At 42.3% G+C, this 19359-nt stretch overlaps 2 protein-coding genes across 3 annotated transcripts; one reads left to right on the plus strand and one right to left on the minus strand.

The window, feature by feature from the left end:
• The first annotated feature begins 1114 nt into the window (after window positions 1-1114).
• Window positions 1115-4252, plus strand: LOC115057235 (zinc finger protein 436-like). Of its 2 annotated transcripts, none has more exons than XM_029524179.1 (4): window positions 1115-1487; window positions 1733-1803; window positions 2456-2549; window positions 2637-4252. In XM_029524179.1, the coding sequence occupies exons 1-4, from the start codon at window positions 1268-1270 to the stop codon at window positions 3659-3661; spliced, it is 1410 nt and encodes a 469-aa protein (XP_029380039.1). In that variant the 5' UTR covers window positions 1115-1267; the 3' UTR covers window positions 3662-4252. The 2 variants fall into 2 exon arrangements, with proteins under 2 accessions (XP_029380039.1, XP_029380038.1); XM_029524178.1 differs by having other exon boundaries at window positions 1116-1487; window positions 2634-4252.
• A 2575-nt stretch (window positions 4253-6827) lies between these two features.
• LOC115057240 (purine nucleoside phosphorylase-like) lies at window positions 6828-11985 on the minus strand. The gene is made up of 6 exons (XM_029524183.1): window positions 11862-11985; window positions 10263-10432; window positions 10034-10137; window positions 9052-9227; window positions 8136-8323; window positions 6828-7833 (listed from the first exon to the last, which is right to left on the minus strand). The coding sequence occupies exons 1-6, from the start codon at window positions 11888-11890 to the stop codon at window positions 7604-7606; spliced, it is 897 nt and encodes a 298-aa protein (XP_029380043.1). The 5' UTR covers window positions 11891-11985; the 3' UTR covers window positions 6828-7603.
• Window positions 11986-19359: the final 7374 nt, after the last annotated feature.

Below are 19359 nucleotides of genomic sequence, written 5' to 3' on the forward strand. Positions count from 1 at the left end.
ACAGCCCAGTTCCTGTGTTAATTTATTGTGTTTTCACTTTGCTGTAACTCCAAAAGGTCCCACCAGTCACTGTCAGATGTAGCAGGATTCAAAGCTGTGACTTGAACTTTACAGCGATTTGTTTATCAAACGAACCAGGAGGGTAAATTACATTTAAAGAGATAAGTGATCTTTTTTCTTTTGGTTGTTGTTTAGCTTTACACATTTTTGAATAAATTGAAAACTGAATTAATCAAAATGTGGATTCACTTATTTTGTAAAATGGTAAATTGCAACTGAAATGTAATAATCTTCCTCTTTTCCCGTTTTATTAACCTTTCACATTGTCTTTTTTCTACAGTTTCTACATCCATGGAAAAGTTGAGGCCCACATCAGAATAAAGTCCAAAGTAGTTACAGCTGACAGTTTTGATCAGCCTAATTACTGATTACTGTAATTATTGATTATTCTTTCAGTTATTTTTACATTCACAGTTTTGTCTTTGGAAAAATAAAAAATGTTTGGTGATCTTAAAGGACCACAGCAGGATTCATAGACGTTATTCAAATCTAACCAAATCACAATCGCAGGAAAACATAATAATTCCCTAAATCCTTCACACGGGTCCTTCTGGTGTTTGGTCCAACACCCCCGAAATATTCAGCTTATAGTGATACACAACAAGGAAAAGCTCGAAGCATCCGCTAAAACCCTTCACACTTTTTAATCAACGCACTATGGACCGACCAAAGCAGGCCATCGGTGGGGAAATGGAATAAATAATAAAAATCATGACAGAAACTTTCTTCATGAAGATTTTTTTAAATGTTTTGAAATCTCTTCGGCTGCCAGACATTGCCCAGAGAACAAAAAAAAAAAAAAAAAAATCACACATATTTTCCTCTTTTTTTTTTTTTTTTGTAATTTACCTGCCTGCCTCAGTAAAGGTGAGCCAGGTGAGTTTTTACCTGAATGCCCCTCCCCCCTTCTCTCTTTTAGCTCCCACCCTCTCTCTCTTCTTCGTTGGTTGCACTTCCGCTGCGCCTTTACGCCCGTATTTACGGTATATCCCTCCGCCACACGGAAGAAAGCTCCCAGTTAGCCTCAGCTAGAAAACACACAGGGATGTGAAGTCTCCGAGTGCGTTGTTTCTTCTTCCCTTTTTTTTTTTTTTGCAACTAAAAGAATATACATATATATGCATATATTAAAAAAAAAACAAAAAAACAACCAGAGCACGGAAGGAGCGTTTGATGATCTGTTTAAATCCCATAATACTCCGCACAGATGAACATGGCGACGTGCATCCCCTTCCAAACGCAGCTCTCTTCGATCATGGAGGTGCTGGTGAAGGCAGCCGTGGCGGAGATCTCCAAGCTGGTCGATGACAAATGTGCGTTTCTGCACCTGGAGATATCTCGAAAGCAAAACGAGATCGAGATGCTGAAGAGGAAGGTGTTGGTGATGGAGAATAAAAACGCGCAGCTGCAGCAGCAGCGGGGCTTCGGTGAGACGTTCAACTGCCTCATTAATTATCAGTTTCGTGTGTTTTCGTGCCTGTGAAGGAAGAAGTGTGTAAACAAACAAACAAAAAAGTCCAGTTTATATATGTTTATATTAAATATATGTAAAGAGGGAGCGCTGCAGGAAGCACTCAGCTCTTACGTTCATTAATGCTCATCGTCATTTTGTCATTTCATGTCTTCTCCTCTTGTTAATCTGTAATTTAACTTTTGTTGTTTTCATTTTCAGTTTCAGAAAACTACATGGACCGAGGAAGTGATGTGGGGGGTAACTGTCCTCATCCCACCGGAGACATGAAGGTCTGTGTCTTGTGTTTATATATTTCTCTCTTTTGTGTCTCCTAAACTTTGATTTATGTCATAATATAGAAGGTGTCTGACTGACTGACAAAGGAGCCCCCCCCCCCCTCCTTCTTCCTCCTCCTCCTCCTCCCCCGGGGCATCAGGGGGCCCCTAAAGCCCCGGGTCCAGCAGGGCCTGTGGTTTGTGGTGTTTTCATTATGCACACAGTATCAGCTGATTTAATGAGGTGGCTTCAGCTTTATTCAGTATAAAAAAGTATCCAACACAGGGAAATTTGCAACTGCTATTCTGAGTACATGGATGAAATCTGGATTGAATGTCTTCATTATTAGCGGCTGATGATTCCCTGCAGCCCAGAATAGTCGTTTGATTCGGCCCACCCGGTGACTGTCATGAATTAAATGGGCTCTCAGTCTTTTTATATTAGCTCTGGTGAATGTTGTGGAGCATTTAGTGGCGAAGGAGCCAGAAATTGCCCTCATGGGAGCAAAGAAGAGCTAAATATTTCAGTTGGATTCATCAGGTGAAATATAACGCTGATCTATTTGTGTCCTCTCCGTGTGTAAAAACGTAATTTTGTTTTATTGTATCAACCTCTAAGGGGACTGCAGGAAAAATCAAATATCGAATGCCTCCTGTTTCAATCTAGTTTCCCGAGATTGAAGATGCCACCGTTTCCTTCACGATAAAAGAAGAAAGTCCAGATGAACCTCTGTGGATCAGTGATGCTACCGGACCGATTGGTGAGTAAAAGAAAAAAAAAAGTGGATTTTGTGCAGGAATTACATTTTAGAAAGTCGTCAGTGGATTCTTAATCTGCTCCACAGCAGGTTCTGCCGTGCAGTACCCAAATCCAGGCAATGTTCCTGAAGGCCGGCAGCTCGAAGAGAACCATCAGTTAAACCACTCAGAGGTCACCAGGCTGAAGGCTTCAGAGTTTGGGGACTTGTACAACTCTGGTCAACACACAGGGGACATCGGTGGCCTTCATTTTACCGTCAAGACGGAGAAGGAGGAGGGCCGATCGGGACTCGGTCCGGACGGCTGTCAGCACAGCGCAGGGAAGCAGGCTCAGCTCCCTGCTGACTTTTCCATGGACGAGAGGGAGAACCAGCTCTGGTCCTCCATAATCGAAGGTAACGACATTGACGCAGGGTTTCCTGACTTCTCTAGCGTGGTGGAGGAATATTCCAGCACATTCCCGGACCACTCGGACGTGGTTTCTAACGTGAGCAAGTCCACCAGCGTCCAGCAGCCGTCTCAGAGGCCGTGTAATGGGATCTACAATAGTGAGTATCAGAAGGACGTTCCGCAGTCGTCCAACTTTCAGGGCAGACCTCAGGGCGCTCTGTCACAGCAGGACAGGCCGCACGCCGCTCACCTGAGGCAACCGGACGACATCCCCGAGAGGGACGCCACCGGCGGAGACAGACCGGTCGTAACTCACGCACACAACACTTTCACATCGAGCGGCTACCACGCTCACACCCCCCACAGACCTTTCTCCGGCGGGGCGCGAGGCTACATCTGCTCCCAGTGCGGGAAGGCCTTCGGCCGCCTGCACCAGTTCAAGCTGCACCAGCAGAGTCACAAGAGGAAGCGGGCGTTCTGGTGCACGGTGTGCGGGAAGAGCTTCCAGTGCTCGTCCCACCTCAGCATACACCACCGGACGCACACAGGCGAGAAGCCGTACGGCTGCGGGCAGTGCGGAAAGAGGTTCACGCAGCAGAGCAGCCTCAGGGTGCACCAGCGGACTCACAGCGGCGAGCGGCCCTACAGCTGCTCGCAGTGCGGGAAGACCTTCATCCTCATGCACCATCTGAAACGGCACAGGATCATTCACACCTACAGCTGAGCCGGCGGCGAGCGGGCGCTGTGGGACGTCTGCTGGCTCAGGTGAAAGAACATAAATGGCCCTTAAAACTAAATCAATGAACCAATGAACAAAATTGTTTTTTTCTTGGGATTTGTAAGCTTGTGGACTTGCTCACAGACTTTCTATATTATTGCATATTTTACTATGCAAAATCCATCTGGATGGATTTAAAGATGTTTGCTTCTTTTTAAAAAAAAAAAAAAAACTTTTCTAATCAACGTGACATGGAGTTGCGCCCTCAAGCGTTTTCAAGATACTTCCAAAGCTAGAAATCCCCCCCCCCAAAATAAAATAAAAATAAAACAGGATATAACAGAAAACAAACAAACAAACCCTCCAAGGTAAAGTATACAGGCATTAAAAACAGCTTCCTGCAAACAGACAGTTTGTTTTAGCTTCTCCTGTAGAAATGAGCCAATGCTGAAACTGTAGAAGCACAAAATGCTCCGTAGTCCTATTCCCATTCAGTGTCATAGAAGCATCTCTCAGGTTTATGTTTTGATCTCAACACTGGTTTAAAAAAAAAAAGGAAAGCAAAACCTGCCTGAGTATTGTTCCAAGTTAAATTTTCCATCAGCGTTAATCCCAAAATCAGTTGCTCTTTGTTATGATTCATATTAAAACTATTGTTGAACTCAACAGGTGGATTGTTTTTGTGAAACTGCGGATGCGAAAGTGTTTGCCATTCTCAGGTGTTTCCAGTTTTCTTTTTTTTTAAGGCTACAAACTCAGTTAAATACATGAAAAGCAGGTACCGACCAACAGCAAAAAAAAGACCAATGGAAATAATGATTCACAAATTATGGAAGTAAATGAAGGGAAGTGAAATGATAATGACAATCTGTGGAGACGTCACTGAGTGGTTTCTGAATTATTATACTTAGACGCCTCCTGAAGACCTGAAACTAAAGACTGGGAGCATAAACGCATCAGGAAAATGTTTACTGGGGTAATAATTAAAGAGTGGAGCTAAATCCCAATAGAATCAAATGGACTCTGACTTCTTTTTACTGCCAGTGGAGGTTCCCTGTTATGGACATTAGAGTGCAGGTTTAGGACTTTTCGGCCCTCGATGTCTACTCGATTTTGGAGTTTATAGAACTGAAGCAGAAGTCAAAGTGTAGTTTTGTCTCTCAGCAGAGGGCAGCGTAACGCTTCTGTCTCAACAGGAACTGGAGCCTCAAACAGGAATTGCTACTTCCTGCAATGACAAAAAAAATGTAATGTGAATTTAAGACGCAGCAGCTTGTGATAGTTTCCCATCTTTGCTTCATGCATGTCGCTAACTCGTCATTTCACCTGTTGGATGTGTCTGTGTGTGATAGCTTTGTGTCTTCGCTCGCTGGCTTTCTTTCTTGCACGCTCTGCCTCACTCAGCCACAGAAGCCCCGGAGCCCTGACGTGCAGACTGGAGTTCACTTCGCCACCTGTGTCAGCTGAGTTTACACACACTGTAAACACACAATCCAGATGTTTCTGATTGATTCTCATGTGTTCAGGCCATCATTGTATAGCCACATTTCCGCTGGGTGCATCCTTATTGATATATCTGAAGGCCAGGATTTGTTTAGTTTGGAGTTTAAACACTTCTTCAGGTAGTACAGTCTAGTATAAACACTGCTGTGGAACAGCTTGTCCTGCTGTTGTGATCTGAACCAGACACACTTATTTCAGTTATTTAAAGATAGTAGAAGTTGGTTTATTTTACTTATTCATGACTTATTTGAGCTGTTGTGCGTAGAAAGGAGTGTTGAAGTTCAGAAAAGGGGTACAGATGTGTAATGTGGCTTTTTGTGATCTTTACTCATGTTTTTTCGGCCTTTTCTTTGAGAGAAGCAGTGACAGAATCAGAATCAGGATGACATGTAGCCAAGGGTCAGAGGTCAGATTCAAACCAGGTTTAAGCCTCTAATGCTAATGATCCTCCCGACCACAGCTACCAATTTTAATGATTTGTGTACATCGTATTACAGTCCAGTGTGAGTCCGACAGAAGCAGATTTTTTGGAAAACTAGAATTAGACTATAGATATACTAACATATACTATATACTAAAACTATAAATAGACTAACAAAAACGAGGCATTTAGGAACCACGCCTAATGACACAGTTTACACAAAATAGCTTTAGGGAAGTTAAACGAGTCTTACAGGTCAACCTGCCAAACTAAAACAGAACCATCAGCAGGACAGGATGCAGCCTCCGATTCCCTTCCCTTCATCCAGGACAGTGAGAGCACATTTAGTTTGGCCACCTTGACCTGACCATTTACAGACAGCTCCTGAAATTCCCACAGCCTTCTATGGCCTTAAACAGTCGTGCCAGAGCATCATGGAAAATCTAAATTTTGTCCTTTTTTAGAGTAAGAGGAGGAGAATGAGGAGGAAAGGAACAAGTTAGTTAGGATTCGGACGTGAGAACGTTCAGCGTTAGACTGGAGAGAGTTAAAGGCAAAGCTGCTGATAAGGTTCAGTATAAACAGGCTGTAAAAATGTCAACCGTCCGCTCTTTCTCAGGGGAAGAGCACCGTGTGCTTTTCTGATATATCTGTTGAATTCCTATGCAGGGGAGCCTCTGTCTAATTTGCAGGGTGTGCTTTATTGGCTGCATTCTTGGGAAACAGATAGAAACCTTATAATGAGCATTTCAGGCTCTTTCATTAGGAATGCTTTTTGGCACATTATTACTTTTCCAGGTGATAAAATTGTTAAAAATATGCTCCATAAGAAATTATCTTACGATTAGATCAGTTCAACCTCAATATGTTAGATAGACAAATATGGTTAATTATGGTTCATTTATTAGATTTCAAAAAAAATATATGTTAAATATTATTTGAGCTTGAATTTGTCCTTTGTGGCTGCCAGTCATCTGATCGCATTTATTCTCCTGCTTCTCTTTAGCACCTCTCAGTGAAATGCCATCCGAGCTATGCTTCCCTGGTGGGGGGAGGGGTCAGAACGCCCTCAGTGCTTTCCTTATCACATGGCGTCTCTACACCGAGCTCTCCTCCCGCACTGACGCTTCGCTGATGCTCCTCACCTGTGTAAAACCATTTGCATTGAAATGAGTAAGTGCCAGCGCTCCGTTTGAGAACGGGCTAAACATCCCACTGACAAAGAACCAGACAGGAAAGAAATTTCCATTTTCAAACGCAGCATTGCTGATTCTTTTTATTGTAAAAGCCTGTCAAACATTTGTAAGAAAAGAACTAAAGGAAAAAAAAAAACAGTGTTAAGACTTAACTACACACTTAACTTACTGTGACTGTCCCATCATATGGGACAACGTCCAGTTCTTCAACTCTTTACATTAACATGCATAAACCGATGCAAATAAAAACACCACTTAAATAGATTTAAATACCTTATAAAATTGACACCTTTTTACACTATGACAAACTTAATTCCACCTTCAAAATGTGTTCAGAATGTATGAGTTGGCTGTTTACACTTTAAAATGTTTAACATTTTCAAAGAAATCTGTGCAAACAAGTTTTTGTGCAGATTGTTAATTTGATATAAAGGGAATGTTGAAGAATTGCTAAAATAAATTATATTAAATTATAAAGTTATTAAATTAGAATTTACAATATGATGCTGTTTCACTGAAACACTACATTTGGCTGAAAAGGGACAGCATGAATTTGTGGCAACTACAGTACTAGTAAGTAGTATAAAAAAAATAAAATAAACATAGCTGCGAGGAGTGTTAAAAAAATAAAATCAAATAAAATCTTGACTGTTCCAGGATCTTAAAAACTTGATGTAACAGTTAAAGGAAACAATTTTAGAAATCAGGTTTTGCAAAGAAACAGGCTCTGAAGCAGGGCTGTAAATAATAGATCTAAATCTAAGGATTTTTGGATCTATCCACTATTAAAAAAAACAACATTCTTGCTGGGATTTGGCGTTTCATCCCTCAAGAGGAGGAGTTGTTGTTGTTGTTGTTGTGGTCCAGCCGAGTCACCATGATGGACACCAGCTTCTCCAGCTGCTGGGACCTCAGCCTGCCCGTCTCCAGCACCTCCTCGTGGTTGGCCCTCTCCTGGCTGTCGTAGTCCATCACCGCCCGGTTGCTGATCAGTGAGAGGGCGAAGCAACGCATACCGGAGTGGCGGGCGACGATGACCTCATGGGCGGTGCTCATCCCTGCAGCGTGGGTGTGAGAGAGGTGTCATATGTTAGTCACTGTCTGACTGGGATTAACTGGGATTGGTCAACTGGTGGGAAATACTGTTAATGCAAGATTTGTGTGAAATTCCAATGAGTAATAAAGTGTACGTTTTAAGTCTACGTTTTAGTCAGTAGTTTTCCATTTGTGTGCACCTTTAATGTGCACAGATTATGTGAAGATACGTGAGCCCTCAGTTCTTTTGATGGTTCCTGAGCCCTGGGATTATGGGATATGTTGACAGCAACTGTTCTCATGACTGTGTGCGTCACCAACTCACCAACAGCATCAGCGCCCAGCCGGTGCAGCATGCGACACTCGGCGATGGTTTCGAAGGAGGGACCTCCCAGGACGCTGTACACTCCCTCTTGCAGGAAGTCGTAGCCGAGCTCTGCTGCCACTTTGTGTGCCAGCTGCCGCAGGTCACGATCGTAGGCGTCAGACATGCAGGGGAAGCGGACGCCAAACCTGAAGGGAGGAGAACGATGTTGGCTCAAGTTCAGGTGACGGCAGAAATAAACACAGCAGTGCTGCGATATCCTGGAGTGCCTCAAAAAATGACAGGTAATTTGAAACAGACAGTTTCACAACACAGGACACGAGTGGACGTGCTGCTTGTGATGCAGCAGCATGGACGGGACATGGGAACCCTAACCCTAACATGTGGTGATGAGTCAAACAAACAGCAGCAGGTCAGCCAGAGTTCATCTGTTTCCTGCTCTGGAACAAAACTACTGTCAAATTTTATCATCCTGATTCTCAGATTTTAACAATTTTATTCAACCTCAGACAAATTAGTGTTAAGGGTTTGGTCTATAAAACTGGCTTGACTTCAGTTCTGAACACAATAACAGCCTCTTGAGAATCACAATGGACTTTTGTTGACATACTGCACGACGTGCACATATTTCAGAGGATGAGATACTGTGGGGGCGGGAAAAGTTGGCACCGCTGCACACCACGCACCAGCATGAGCACTGTTGGAAATTTTAATAAAATAAAAACGACAACGGCTTATCTGCTTCTTATTATGCCTGTTTTAAAATCTTAAACCGAGGTATTCATCATTTAGCAAATGATTTAAAATTTGGGTGTTCATGTAACACTCCTTCCTGCAACAGACAGGAAATAACTTTTTGAGCATCGCAATAATGAATCACCCAGAAGAAACCTCTGATGAAGCAGTATCCACCCACCTGTCATCGTTGGGTCCTTTCAGAGGGTTGATTCCAGCGAAGCCCGGGAAGTTGATGTGGTCCTTGATGATCATGATGTCTCCCACTTTGTAGTCCTGGTTGAGGCCTCCGGCTGCGTTGGTCATGAATATTGTCTCCACTCCCATCAGCTTGAAGACGCGAATGGGCAGAGTGATCTGGAAAACACAAGGTAATTTAAAAAAAACAAACAAAAAAACACACACCTGATGCTCAAACCTCCCTAAAACTGGGGACTGCACAGAGGACAATGATGCACTTTGGTCCGTTTCTGTGTCTTCATCTGTAGCTTGATGGGCAGAAATCGGCTATTTTATTTACCCACAGCGAAGTGCAAAAAGTAAAGTGAGGCCACTTTTGCATCCGGACACCAGCTGAGTAAACGAACAGCAGATGGTCAACAGAGAATCTGAATAGTCTGAGAACCAAAACTGAACAACAAGCCCTCAGTGTTATCAGGGCAGATTAGTTTCCCCTTTTATTTTGTTCAGGTTTGTGCAGCTGTGTGTCACTCTGGAGACAAACTAAGACCAGTTACTTCACTAAGCTTTGCTGACAAATGTCATGGGAACGACTGAATCCAAGAAGGTGTCCCACTGAAAACATTTAAAATCACCACCACTTTAAACCTCATTAATATACACTGTATGATAAATGAGGAGCTGGCTCATATGGTGAGAGAAGCAGACTCTGGGCATGCAGCTAGGTGAAAAAATAAATAAATAAATAAATATCACATAGCAGTGAGACTGAGATATTTATCAGTGAGTCATTAAATGTGTTTACACGCTGCCCAAACTGTTTTTTCCGGTTGTCTAGTTCCTATATATTATTTAACCAGACAACAGGTGTGTCCAGTTCAGGCGCCTTGACAGATTTTGTGCGTTTATTACAAACTGGAGGGGAAAGTGTTGTGCGGTCATGCAGCGTGGCGTCACGCTGTCGGTTTTAAACCCCCCCTCACCTTCTGGATGGGGTAGCCCTCGTACAGGTGGAACCTGCCCTGCATGCAAACACACGGCTTCCCCTTTAGCGTTCCAAACACCAGCTGACCAGCATGACCATGCACTGCAACACAACACAACACACAAACACACACGGTTAGAAACGTAGCATAGGCAATGACAGCTCACAGACACTCAGAGGTTAACAGGGGTGTTTTCCCAGACAGCGGCAGACAGTGTTGTGTGTACCTGTGCTCTGTGGGAAGTTTGGAATGTCGCTGTACTTGAAGATCTGCGGGTCTTTGAGCATCTCGGCCAGACCGCCAAGGCCGGAGCCGCACACAATCCCCACCGTCGGCCGCAGCTGTGTGTTGGACAGCAGCCAATTGGCTGTGGCGACGCACGCTTCGTAGGTGTCTCTGAGAGAGCCAGAAAAAAAAGAAGAAGCAGAAAACAGTCAGTCAAAGAGATTTTTAATTACACCACGTAACCACACAGGCTCCATTTTAATGTCTTCCCAAAGGGGAATGTGCCTGAGGTATCATTATGGTCTGTTTTATTTTTCAAATAAGGCAGTAATTTGCTCATCACTCAGAAATTTCTTCACTAATAAGATTAATTTAAAGAGACTCAATATGACATGACACAATGTGAGCAAAACAAAATCCGGTTATCACATTCAGGAGCCACAAAAAGAGAAAATTAGGAGGCAGTGACAAATACAGACACACAAACAATGAATTGAACCGTTTTGTGTTTGGGGTCTAAGATGTTTGAGTGGTTCTATTGTTTAGAAAACACAACACGTGGGGATGAGGTGTGGGACATAAACACAGTTTATTAAGGAGTACAAGTATTAAAAACTCGGTCAACAACACAGCAAAATAATGACCTATGAGCTGCTCTGACTGGAGACTGACCTTCTGGGAGTGTCAGTGTTTTATATTACTCATATTTTGTCCCAAGTGTGTGAAAGAGCTGTCTATTGTTAGACCATTCATGACTAACAGGCTGCGGTGAATGTTTGGCCTCCCTGTTCACCAGACTGGTTGATTTAGAAAAGTTCCAGTAATTCAATCGATAATGTTTTGTGGCTCAGGCCCAAAGTTAGATCTATATCCGGTTCTGACTGTTTCTGGTTAATTATTAAATCAACCCAGTTCAGTTTGGCGGTTTCATTTAGCCTTTTTTTAATGTTATTATTTAAAAACAATGGTAGAATAAGATGAAGTGGCATCCTCATTAAAATTCAGACTTTCCAGCTCCTACGTGCTCTCTGACACGAACCCCGCGTGGAGGTGTCGGCCAGATGTGACGCCTCGTTTTGGTGCACGTGGTCAAACACCCGAATCTCTCTCTCACACACACACACACACACACACACACACACACACGGTACTCAAGCGGGGAAAAAAAAACATCATGTTCCCGTGTGAGCGCGAGGTAGTTGCGTTAGAAGTGACGTCACGGGCCGGAAACAACCGGGAAAAAACCCGAGTTGTGTCGATCTGCTGTTCACCACGTTTCTTTCCACTGGACGCAGGTTTTATTTATTTATTTATTTATTTATTTATTTATTCATTCATTTATTCTTCGATGAAAAAAAAGACCATAGAGTTCACCTGCAGCATCCGGCGTGCGCGAGAGCACCTCTGAGTTAATTTCGTAATTATCTCATTAATCACCAGCTGAGAGCGCGCGACGTTCCCGCTAGATCCACGTCAAAGTTTACCGACATCAAAGAGAGGATGAGCTCACGCTCGTCGGGGGGGGGGGGGGTAATAAATACACGCTTTACACCGATCACAGCTGAAAATGTACAAAAACAAACAAACAAACTAAACTCACCCAGAGTCGGTGTCAGTCGTGGACAGCATGATGAAGTCGGCAGGTCGAGTCCACACCGGTGAGAAGAACCGTCTGGAGCTCGGCCTGCTGATGGACGGACCAGGTCAGACCCGGACTCTCTGGCCCCGCCCCCTTCCTCCTTCCATGACGGACTCGGACTCTCATTGGTGGCACCCCCCCTCCCTCAAAAAAAGGATGCGTTCGTGACTGTCGAAGCAAAAAAAACACGAGTGTCAGATATTAGTCACAAAAAGAGAATTAGCACCATGAAATGTTTTTAAGTTTTCCTTTTAGGAGGCAGTCTGTTCAGTGGAGGAAAAAAATATTCAAACAGTCACACATTTTAATGTGTTTTTGGCGAAATCCAGAAATTAAATCCAAAGATAGGCCAGTTTTCATTTCTCTCGCGTTAAGGGTGGAGGGGGTCAAACAGCTTGATAAATGAGAAATATCCAAAGGCGGTATCGTTAAACTTTAAAATTAAAATTTCCTAATCCTGTTTCATACAGTATGAAGCCTACACGAGTGTGAGCGCTGGGATCTCCGGCAGCCCCTGAACGCGGCGGGTTCGCCCACCATCCGCTCAACGTGGTCGTGTTGCTTTTGGTGCTGATGCAATCACAGATCAGTTTGGAGTCCAGACTTTATCATTCAGAACTCCAAAACATATAACTAATAATCCTCAGAGAGATTTCTGAAGGACAGATTTACACTTAAATCTATTGATAATACTCCACAATAAGACTTTCGTCGGAGTTAAAGAGGTTAAAGAGGTTATTGTGTTTAACCCACATTTAAGGAAATATGAAAAACAAAATTTCATGTAGTGAAGTTTTAAAATTCAATCAATTCCTCCCATTGTCATCATTTTAAGATAAGATAATACTTAGAATACTTCAATGTCACAGCAGCAAGTGGCAAATAAAGAAATTAATTAAATAGGACACGAACAACAATAAGGTAAAACACTACAATGTGAACAAGGTGACCAGAAAAAGTAGAAGTCATGATTTCTGCTTGTCTTCAGGAGACTCCTGAGATTCACGACACACAAAAAAAAAGCAAAACAAAACACACCAACAAAATTTAATGTTGTAGATATAAAGGTAGTAATCGCAGAAGGGCCACACGCAGGTTTATACATCTGCTTTTAAAATTCTGCTTGCAGCCTTAGCTTACTGTTAAAGCATCTTATATAGTGATATTTTACAACATAGTGTAACAGGCCGTAAACTGTTTAAGTCTTTTAGATGTGATATTCTCTCTCGGGTCTGAGAGGAAAGCACACAGCTTCGTTGAAAGTAAAATTTTCTTTTCTTATGGGAGTATAATTACTTCACTGACGTGTGATCAGCCTGCTGTATGGTGAGACGTACTGCATGTTGTTGACGTGTCGGACTGAAGTAGAGCTGAGCTCACAGCCTGTCAGAGACTGACTCAGTTCAGTGCTCGGAAAGTTTCACAGTAGATTTAATCATGGTGGTGGACGCCGAGTATATTCAAAGAAAATCTGGCCTTTACTGCTCAAAGCTGGGGTTTGTGAACTGAGGGTGGCATTTGAGAAAAGGTCGCTGGGTTAAGTAAAATCTAAGCCGAACCCCTGGAGACTGTTTTTATGTGTATTATAATTGTTCCCAGTGTAACGTGTGTGTGTGTGTGTGTGTGTTTTCTTTCCCATACCTGCTGTGATAGCAGCACAGTGCAGCCAGTGTTCTGGTCGCAGTGTTACGTAACAGCTGATCTGTATTCCCACCGTTGTCAGGCTCTTTATTGTGGCACGCCAGCCAAAAGCTGCTGCTTTGTCTCCAGACACCAGAGCATGAACTTTGCATCGCTCCTCCTGTAATATAATCATTCATTTAATTATCTTCACTCATATTGGACACAGTGGCCTGCAGTCCAAAAACATCTGGAACTAAATGGATACATCCAAACACACATTTCAGGCTTCACGTCTTTCTCTTTCTCAGCTTTCTCTGTGTATCTTTTGTTGTTATTGAAATTCCTTACTATACATATTTCATATTGTCTCCTCTGTTCCTCAAGCTCGAGGCTTTTTCCTCTCTTTGTGTAGAGCGTGTTTGTTGTGGGATTGTCGTAGACCCTGTGGATATTAAGTTGCAGTAACTCAACCTTAACATTTTGGAAACAACAGGTAGATCCTTTTGTTCTGTACCTCTTAGAGCTTTTCTTTAGTGTCATGGCAGCTCACCAGTTAAATGTTTTCAGTTTTTTGAACTTTGATCAGGTAGTGTCACCAGCAAGTTAACATTCTCTGCTTTTACCTGACGACATACTTCCTCTTTTAAATGATTCAGCCCAGTTCAAACTGAACTATGACCGTACAGGCTGTTCAGGTAACAGCTGCCATCAACACCAGTCTGGCTTCAAGTGTATTTTACACAAACACAGATTGAAGTGATAAGCTGTTGTCTGGTGCCGCCTGCTGGTTCAAACTTTAACTTGCAGCAGAGAAAAGCACTTCCTGCAGCTCAATTCCACTACAAATAAACTTTAGTGCAGCTTTCCTGCCTTATTTCTGCACATTCAGGAGAGTGATGGAGGTGAGCCACAGGAAAAAACATCACGGTAAAGTAATAATAAATAAAGAAAATCTAATATTATATACAGTATTTATTTATCCATTATTTATCCATCAAATTAACATAACTGCGTTAGGTGAAAAGCTGATGACGGATTGAATTAATTACACTTTGATCACCAGTAAATCATACGTATGAATAACTGAATGCATTTCTTGGACAAAAGGCTTGACGAATCTGTGATGGTTTGAAACCCTCTGTGGCCCTCTGTAACCTTGACCAGGACCGCCACAGGAAGTGGAACAACTAGCAAAGCAGCAAATAAACATGCAAGAGACGGGATGGGAAAATAAAAGGCTGGAGAGGGGGAGAAAGAAAGAGGGTTTCTATGGATGAATGAAACGGAGGTAAGTTCACCAACACTGCCGCTGATGTGCCAAAAGCACTAGCTGACCCCAACACACACACACACACACACACACACACACGCACACACACACTCAATATTCTACCTCTCCTCTCCATCCTGTTCATGTTATTCAGAGGAGAATGGAAGTGACCAGCTAACTTTTTGTCAAAGCTGAGCTTCCGTTATGTAAGTCACACCTCCACTTCCAGAAACACGTGCTATGAACAATTAGTCACACACAAACTGGCACCTTGGCCACATCTGTTGTTGACACTTGCTTAGTTTTTCCACTCATAAGTAAGAAAATGACCACTTGATGGCACTGATCTGCAGTGAAGGGGCTGTATGAGATTAAAATCAGCTGTGCTGAGTTTATCGCAGAGAGAGAAAGCTGCTGAACCTGTGCATCGATGGCTTCAACCATCTTGCGGTCAAGCATGGTTTCTCAATATCTTTTCTCACAGCACATAGATTACACAAGAAATTCCAACTACTGTGTTACAAGCTGTGTAAACAGGTTGTGTTGGATATGATCTTTTTTTTTCCAGTGACCGTTAGCGTTTTCTTTTCAGGGTTACCAAAAAAAAAAAAAAAAACCTTGCAAACAAAGTGTTGTGCTGCATCTTCTGAATGTGTGACATGTGTGAGCTGCAGTGTGTTTCAGTGGAACTTTCACAGGAAGTGATAAAGAAAGAGCTGTGTTGTCACGCATGTAGCTCAAAAAAGAAAGTGAAAGATATTGTGCACCTTCCATCTTTCCTCACATCCATCCCAGTGTGGTACCAAACTTTTTTTTTTTTTTTTTTTTTTGCACCAGGCATGCTCACAGGAGCCTTTCAGCACATTTGACTGACGACTTTCCATCCACCTCTTTCCTCTTTCAATTAAATAATGCTTTGTCACCCTCTCCCGGGGCAGAGCGAAGGCTCGTATTCACCTCACGGATGTGCCTCTTTATGCGTTTGAGCTTAACAGGACGCTGCGTACAGACGCTCTTGGACACAGCAAACGCCCGGGAAAGACGTTATGAATAGAGGCCTCTGTGGGTCCCCCCTAAAAGAGTGTGTGTGTGTGCTGCAGGGGGTGGTTTGTTGTGTGCACGTGTGCCAGAGTGCATTGGTGGAGAATGTGCATGTGAGGCCCCGGGCACGTGCACGTATCCATGTGTGTGATTTAACGTTTACTTTTTCGTGCATTTTGTTGCAAACCATGCAAGAAAAGTTTTGAGGGGAAAAAGTTTTTGACCCTCGTTGTGTTTCACGCTTCTTTTTAAGATACATGCGTGGTTGTGTGCTTGCTTGTGTTGTAGTAATATTGAATTAGGGGCTGTTGGGTGTTGGGGGGGGGGGGTGGCAATCACTTATTACAGCAATTACACAGACGTGAGCAGGACACAACAGGAATTCAGGAGTGAGGAAGAGAGAGAGAGAGAGAAAGAGTAAAAGTGAGAGAGCGAGGCCTGTTATAAAGCCAAGTCCCGTCTCTTCGGGAAGAATTTGCGAGCAGTGAGAGCGGCAGGCTTTGCGTCAGAAACAGGAGCCCCATGAGCTAATAACTGTATCCATAACTCTCCTTGATGTTGTATCAATGTGGAGGCGCGCACGCTGTTGAAGCTATTCTTCCTGCAGATTTACAGTCCCGGTTGTTTTCGTGAGAGCATGCATGTAACAACAAAGCAGACATGTGGACGAAAGGCTGAAGCTCTGGGCTCCTGAAGTGTCCTCTGTGCGGGCCAATTAGATCTCAATCCCTGCTGTAAAGGTAAGTCATTTCCCTTTTCAGTGGAGTGCAATGGAAATAGGTAATCAGTTCAATAAAACGTTTTGCATATCGAAAAAATGGATTTGTTTCTTAAAATAAAAAAATGAAATTTCTCTTGCGGTGAAGGTAAGTTTCTCATTTTGCTGCCACCTGTAGAGTGACTGATGTGTGTGTTTGCATCGCTATTATTACATTATTTCTACTGGTATTTTATTTGGTTCAAAATGTGTCCAAACTTCAAACATTTGGGTTAAAGAAATGTAAAAATTTCAAATTTGGCTAACTTTGAAAATAATCCCTCATTCATCCAAATCTGTAACACACAAATACAAACAAAAATTGCACAGCTATGTTGTAAATGACTTATGGAAACTTTGTAATTTTAGCTTCATTAGTAGTTTACAGTGTTTGAAGATCCCCTAAATAACCCTCAAAGGTGGGGACACCTGAAGAGTTTGGATCCACCTCCACATGTGGAAACATCCGGCCTTTCAGAATATTAATGAAACGGACTTTTGTGGAAAGCTAAAAAACAAATCTGGTCGCAGATTTCCATCCAATCACAGTGTCTGATTTCGGACTTGACAAATCCCGTTGGTCCTTTCGTGGCGGCATTGTGAACATCATACGTGTGGTGTCACAAAAAAAAAAAAAAAAAAAAAAAGAAATCTATTTACCGACATAATAAATAATTTTGCAGTTTTAAAATAGTGAGACCACAAAAAAAAGTTAATTTGTCCCTGCGATATTGGAGGAAACAATTCAAAATTTGTTGTGTTTTCATTATTTTGCATCATTTATGTTAGATTTTTGGCAAAATACTTTATTTCTGCAGGATATGATGTATTTATGCAAGTTTAGAGTGTTGGATGAGCATAAGCTGCATCTTTTCATATCTGCCTTCCAGCTGATAAATGTCTTATGAACACCAGGAGGAAAAAGAAAAGGACACACAGGAGTAGAAGTTGGAGTTATTTTCTCTGTTTGGAGTCATTAAATGACAAAGATTCTTTTCACTTCCACGTCCTGCTGTGTGCTCGTTTCTTCCATGATGCTGTTGATGCTGATATGGAAGAAGAAAAGAGGGTGAAATTTTGAGGAAGGAAAGATGAAAACAAACAGAAATGGGGGGGGGGAGAAAAAGTGTGTGTGCATGTGAGGGGGAGGCGGAAAGGGAGAGGGAGAGATGGAGGGGGATTACTCCTCACTCCAGAATACTAACGAGGGCCTTTTGTCACAGATCTCTTTCTCTCTCTCCCCCTTCCTCTCTTCCGTTCTGTCCTCCTTTCACTCATCTAACACACACGCACAAATACACAAATGCACAATTGCATATATAATTGCACACAAACGCAATCACACATGTATGCCTACATTCGCACACACACATACACACAATACATACATAGAAATACACATGTAATTGCAATCCCACTCTCACATAATTACACACACACACACACACACACACACACACACGGATGGTCACAGAGTCGATTTTGTCAATGGTGTCTTTTGTTTCTTTTATCTCAGCTCCAAACAAAGCATTCCTGTGTACACAGAGGAGAGAGAGAGAGAGAAGGAAGGAGAGAGGAAAAGTAGAAAGAGAGAAAGGAGAGAGAGCGGGATAGAGGGACATCAAAAACATTCAGCACTCTTTTGTTTGGCAAAAGAAAAAGTTTTGATTCAGTTTTTGGATTTCGGACAGTGCGGTCAGGTTGTCGCGTTGCCATGGAGATGGAATACATCCGACTGGAGAGGTTGGTCAAAAAAAAGAAAGAAATATCTGCACTCTCATTTAGTCTAATTTCCTCCATTATTATTCATCTGATATGCCTGTGGTGAGATGTGTGTTTTCTCTAGGATATGTGTGTGTGTGTGTGTGTGTGTGTGTGTGTGTGTGTGTGTGTGTGTGTGTCAGCAGATGATGCAGGGTTGAAAGAGTGAACTTTTCAATGCTGTCATTGTGATTATGAAGCTGTCAAAGGGGGCTCGTTTTTGCATAATCACACACATGTGATGTAATTAAAGCTGATTCAGTTACATAATCCACGATCTGCATCACAGATTTATGCTGCATGGCCATAAATAAATGGACACCTTCTGCTTTTGGTCCATGACTTATTACTCCCAGTTTCATGAGAGATGCTGACTGCAGACCAAGCCCACATTGTGAAAAGGAACCAATTATATTTACCTAAATAAAGTGCAATACTTTCTACTTATCGTCAACAGCAACAAAAATGAGCAATAACACCAAATCATTTCTCTTTCAGTCGTCTCAAAAACTCACAGATTTATCTCTGGAAGGGTCTCGACTCTCAGAGTTACATATATATAAAATTATAAAAACTAGCTCTGACAAACAGCTACAACATCAAATCTACATTTTAGTACTTATTAAAGATATGAAGAAATATATAACCCTGTTTGCAGAATGAATGAGTACTTTCAAACGCATTCTGTTGTTAATACTTTGATTTTAGATGCTCGTATGGGACTGGTTGTCTATATGTTTTTGGCTGTAGTGTAAAGTCGAAAGAATAGAAAAGAAGAAGAAGAAGAAGGAAAAAAAACAAAACTGGTGAGATTTAAGAACTGAGTATGGGCACAAAAACAAGCCCTCAGAAAGTTTGGCCCTTTTCCTACCAAACTCTTAATGCCATCTCCAGTTTCCAGTCAGAAGTTCAGTCTTTGTCCACGCTTGGCGTCTACGGTTCGAACCAACAGTGAAGCCTTTTTAAAGAAAAACTTTATCTAGATTGAAGTTTTTTTGTTTTGTTTT

This window comes from Echeneis naucrates, chromosome 17 (genome assembly GCF_900963305.1).
Source record: "Echeneis naucrates chromosome 17, fEcheNa1.1, whole genome shotgun sequence".
Taxonomy (NCBI): Eukaryota; Metazoa; Chordata; class Actinopteri; order Carangiformes; family Echeneidae; genus Echeneis; species Echeneis naucrates.